At 56.0% G+C, this 5,449-nt stretch overlaps 1 protein-coding gene across 1 annotated transcript; it reads right to left on the reverse strand.

Annotated features, from left to right (window-relative positions):
- Positions 1 to 1,746: 1,746 nt before the first annotated feature.
- Positions 1,747 to 4,785, reverse strand: LOC121662253 (olfactory receptor 14J1-like). Its single transcript, XM_042023193.1, has 2 exons — positions 4,462 to 4,785; positions 1,747 to 2,943 (listed from the first exon to the last, which is right to left on the reverse strand). The coding sequence occupies exon 2, from the start codon at positions 2,918 to 2,920 to the stop codon at positions 1,988 to 1,990; it is 933 nt and encodes a 310-aa protein (XP_041879127.1). The 5' UTR covers positions 2,921 to 2,943; positions 4,462 to 4,785; the 3' UTR covers positions 1,747 to 1,987.
- Positions 4,786 to 5,449: the final 664 nt, after the last annotated feature.

Here is a 5,449-nt window from a genome sequence, read left to right on the forward strand (position 1 = left end):
CCTCCTCCTCCTCCTCCTCCTCCTCCTCCTCCTCCTCCTCCTCCTCCCCCTCCTCCCCCTTTGCCCATGGTTTTCAAACCCCCTCTAAAACTGAGGGAAAAGCCTCTCGGTGGGATCCCAGATTAAGATCATTGCCATGTTCTGGTTGCTAAACTTCTGACAATAAACCTGTTGGAAGCCAGACCAGAACCCTCTCTCTCCTCCTTTATCTCTGAACTAACGTGAGCCGATATCATCAGCTCCTGCCGTGTCTCCTCTGCAAAGAAGCCAGCGAGCTCAGCCAGCAGCACTTTTCCTGATGCCGAAGTCGCTTCTGCGAGGCACAGAAGTAACGCAGCTGGACTCTCTCTGACCGAGGGCACGCCAGAGCTCATGCAGCGAGCACAGAACTGCGTTACTCGACAAGGTGCCCATGGCCAAAACTGGGGTTCCACCTCCCGAATTCCCAATATCCAAGGGCTGCGCCCAGACAAACCTGGCAGGACAGACAGATCTGGCTGGCCTTGGCCTCTGGTGGCTGTGTCTCATCTGGCCCTGAAACCCTGGGGCTCGGTGCTGCCCTTCCTCTGGAGACCACTGTGACCCTGCGTGGCCTCGTGGAACCCAGGGGCCGTTGTGACCCTGCAGGGCTGGTGGCACCAAGGGGACCATTGTGACCCTGTGGCGTTCCATGGAACCAAGGGGCCACTGTGGCACTGCTGGGCCCAAAGAACCGAGGGGCCTTTGTGACCCTGCAGGGCCCACGGAACCAAGGGAACATGGAACAGCTCTGGCTGCCTTGGGCTCCTGGGGCCGCCTGGCAGCTCCGGCTGACCTTGGCATGGCCAGAGCTGCTTCTCACCTGCCCTGGAGCGCTGGGGCTCCATGCTTTCCTTCCTGTCTGTGTTGGTTTGGCACGGCCTGGTTTTTGGTAGCAGGGGGCCACAGAGGTGGCTTCTGTGAGAAGCTGCTGGAAGCTTCCACCATGTCCGGCAGAGCCAATCCCCAATGGCTCTGAAGATGGACATGGCACTGGCCAAGGCTGGGCCACTGAGAGAGGCTGGTAACGCCTCTGTGATAGCAGATTTCAGAAGGAAATGAAAACAAAGTGGGACACAGTGTTTTTGTAGTCAGAGAAGAGGAAGAGGGGAAAACATGTGAGGGAAACAACAGGGAGACACCAAGGGCAGTGGAGAAGGAGGGGGAGGAGGTGCTCCAGGAGCCAGAGCCGAGATTCCTCTGCAGGCCGTGGTGAGACCATGGTGGAGCAGCTGTGCCCCTGCAGCCCCTGGGGATTTATTTTAGGTCACGTTTAAGCTGCAGCTTTGTCCATTCTGCTATTCATGTTCAGGTTGGCAGCTCCAGGACTCGCTGTGATCCACCTGTGACTCACATGCCAGGGCCATAAAAGTCTGAAAAACTTCACTGATCAGCCCAGCAATTCCAGCCACTGCTGTCTACTTTTAAATAACACAAAACTGTCAACCCCTCCTGTGCTCACAGGAGCACCACAGAGCAGGACAGCAGCACAGCAGCCAGAGCTGAGGACTCCCACAAGGACAGAAGGACAGCGTGGAAGGATAAACAGAGCAGCTCTGAAAGCACCGAGTGCTGCTGCTCCCGGGCCCTGCTGCTGTGCTGGGACTCAGCTTCTCTCCCCCTCTGCACACAGGCACTGCCCTGCCAGATTCAGATGAGGTTTCAAAGGAAGCATTTTTGATGAACAAGTTGCTGCTGGATCCTTTATTTTGCTAGAGTGCACAGAGGAGGTGATTCCTCATTTCCATTGTCTCTGGGTAAAATTCGAGGTGTAAGCAGTGAATTCTAAATAGGATGAATGATCCCAGTAATGGGATGATGATGGGATAAATAAAGTTTCATTGTGCACAACATTATGACAAAATGAAAAAGGAAACCCTGCACACACACAACCACTCTGAAAAACTTGAGCAGACAGGCTGGGCCTGCACTGAGTTACACTGCAGCTGTGGAGAACAAAACCGGCTCTTCATTGCTGCTGAAAAAATCCAGTCATCATTTTCATCAGGGCATCCCTGAGCTCCTGGTTCCTCAGGCTGTAGATGAGGGGGTTCAGGGCTGGAGGCACCACCGAGTCCAGAACTGACAGGGCCACATCCAGGGATGGGGACGAGATGGAGGGGGGCTTCAGGTGGGCAAACATGACAGTGCTGAGGAGCAGAGAGAGCACAGCCAGGTGAGGCAGGCACGTGGAAAAGGCTTTGTGCCAACCCTGCTCAGAGGGGATCCTCAGCACGGCCCTGAAGATCTGCACATGGGAGAAAACAATGAACACAAAACAGCCAAATACCAAACAGACACTGACAGCGATGAGCCCAAGTTCCCTGAGGGAGGATTTGGAGCAGGAGAGCTTGAGGATGTGTGGGATTTCACAGAAGAACTGTCTCAGGGCATTGCCCTGGCCCAGGGGCAGGGAAAATGTATTGGCTGTGTGCATGAGAGCGTAGAGAAAGGCACTGGCCCAGGCAGCTGCTGCCATGTGGGCACAAGCTCTGCTGCCCAGGAGGGTCCCGTAGTGCAGGGCTTTGCAGATGGACACGTAGCGGTCGTAGCACATGATGGTGAGGAGGGAAACCTCTACTCCCATAAAGAAGACAAACAGAAACACCTGAGTAGCACATCCTGTGTAGGAGATGTGCCTCGTGCCCCAGAGGGAATTGTGCATGGCTTTGGGGACAGTGGTGCAGATGGAGCCCAGGTCGGTGAGGGCCAGGCTGAGCAGGAAGAAGAACATGGGGCTGTGCAGGTGCTGGCCGCAGGCTCCGGCGCTGATGATGAGGCCGCTGCCCAGGAGGGCAGCCAGGGAGATGCCCAGGAAGAGGCAGAAGTGCAGGAGCTGCAGCTGCCGCGTGTCTGCCAATGGCAGCAGGAGGAAGTGGCTGATGGAGCTGCTGTTGGACATCGGCTGTCTCTGGCCATGGGCACCTGTTCATGAAGAAGGAAACAATGAAGAGTTAGAGGAGATTTGTGACCACAATCAAAGCCATTTCCCATCCACCCTCCCTGGAATACACAGACACCCTTTCGTGTTTAAGAGTTCTGGGGATTTTGTATTGTAAGCTCCCCCCATATCTCTCCTGGTATTCTTGGGTATCAGAAATCCTCATGATTTCTGCTGCCCTCAGGGAGAACAGAGCAACTTTTGCAAGGCAAGATGATGAGTGGAGACTCAGGGGAGGTGCTCTGTCATTCTGACCTGTTCAGAGTTTCTCTGTTTCACTTTTCTCAAATGCAGAATGTTCACCCTCCCATGTTTCCCTTAAAGATCACCAGCTGCTGCTGGGAGCAGATGGATCCACCACAGACCCCCAAATGTCCGTCCCTCTCTCAAGGTCTCAGCACCACATTCGTAGCCGAGGACACCCCTGGCTCATTTCACCAACCCGACAGCATTTGCACACTTGTAGCATCTCTGCTTTTCTCCTCTCTCTGGGCCTTTCAGATAACACAAAGATGCTACAGGACAGATTTGGTTCCTGGAGGAAACTCCCAGCTTGGAAGGAAACCTCGGGGAGAGAGCCAAGAGGCCCAGAGCTGGCACTGGACGAAGGGAGATTGAGCTGCTGCCCTGGCTGCACTGGCAGCCCTGCCCACAGCCGGGCACTGGGGCCAGCGTCACCCTGAGCCAGCTGTGCCCCCTCCCAGAGCCCCCAGGGCCGGGCAGCTGCTCCCAGCCCTGTGCTCTGCAGAGGGAACTGGGCCCGGGGCTGCAGAGCTGCCCCACGGCTCTGCTGCAGCTCTGCCTGCCCAGGAGGGGCTTCATGCCTTGGACCCCCGGCCCTGAGGGCAGAGGCTTGGCTGGGGGGCACAGGAGGGAGGGGGCTTCTTCAGAGGGAGGGGCTGCACTGGAGGGGATCCTGTGGGGATCTCTAAACTCTCCCTGACACATTGCTGGGTTTGTTTTCTCTCCTTCCCTGATCTCATCTCTGCTTCCTGGGGATTTTCCTCCTGGAGCTGTTTCCCTGTGCCTTATCTCTCCCTGCCAGCACTCACAGACCCCAAATCTCTGTGCACTCTCCTTGGCCCTACAGAAACCTGCCTGTGTGCAGGGCACTGGCTGGGGCAGGTTCTGTTTGCAGCTTGGAGAAAGGACAGCTCAGACTGAGCCTGATGGGTCCAGCCAAGGTGATGCTGGTGCTGTCCATGGGCACAGGAGTGGCTGAAAGCACAGGAGGCATCTCCTGTGCACCTGCTGATCACTGAAAGTAACAGTTCGGATGTCCCAGGGACCTGACAAAATTCATAATACCTTTAATATTTATCCTCCCTCCCCGCCACTCTCCAATGGCAGGAAACTGAAAACAAAGTCTCAGGAAATATCCTCATTTCTACCAAAATCCTTGTATTGGAAATATTCTGGGAGTGATCAGAAACCCTCAGCCCGTCAGAGCCTCATGAGCATTTCACCTCCCCTGCACTCGAGATGCTCTGAGTTGTACTCACAGAATCCGTAGGCACTGGGATGTTGCAGCTTTAGGAGATCCCTCCAGGAACTGCAGCTGCCGTGTCCTGCAGCCAGAGGCTTCCTGTGCCAGGGGCTGGGAGTGATTCTCCCGCAGTCACTTCCCAGCCCCTTCCCAGCCGCGGCTGAGTTTAAGCCCTGTGTGCCTCTGTGCTGTGCCCAGGCTGGCTGCAGGCAGTGCCCCAGCCCTGCTGGGCTGTGCCCAGGAGCTGCTCCTGGCCAGAGCTGTCTCTCTGCAGCGCTGCCGCTTGCCAGGAGCTGCCTCTGTGCCAGAAGCCCGGCCCAGCTCAGCAGCACAGACACAGCACAAGGACTGGAATGACCCTCTCAGGCCTTGGTGCTGAGGCCCCGAACATCAGTCCCTGACAGGGACTGGCAGAAACAGGGACTCTCAAGAATTCAGATCAGAATTGAACTTCAAAGTTTCTGGAAGTTTTAATGGGTCCCAGTGAAAGACACGACTGAGAAAGTGTCCCCAGGCTCCAGTCAGAGCAGAGAACTGGACACAGGGATGACATGGGGGGACAAAGAGAAGCCAAGTCTTGGTGCCCTGGGGCACAGCAGCGTCTGTGCCACCAAGGGCTGGGAGGAGACACCTTGTCCTGAGGACCTGGGGCCTCTTGGCACAGCCCCAGCAGGGCTGGGCACTGTCAGCCCCTTGTCCTGCCCTCAGCATCCCCCCACATCCCAGTGGCCTCAGGGATCTGCTGGAAGGAGTCCCTGGGGAGCCTTGGTCAGGAATGGCCCTGGGGGCTCCTCAATGCTCCCAGGGACTGCAGGGTTTTCAAAGGACTTTGGCTTTGGCTTTTGCCTGGGAGTCTCTGAGAGCTTTGTGCAATCCTGGCTCCCAGTTATCTGCTCTAATGAGTCCCTTGAGAGCTTTGCATTGACACTCAGTGGGGCTCATTAATGCTCTGAGTTATTCAAGGTTTTTAAGGTACTTTGGATTTTCCTTTCCACACTGAGTCT

Source organism: Corvus kubaryi, unplaced genomic scaffold (genome assembly GCF_017639235.1).
Source record: "Corvus kubaryi isolate FWS band 111438036 unplaced genomic scaffold, C.kubaryi_AGA036_p1.0 37241, whole genome shotgun sequence".
In the NCBI taxonomy this organism is placed as follows: Eukaryota; Metazoa; Chordata; class Aves; order Passeriformes; family Corvidae; genus Corvus; species Corvus kubaryi.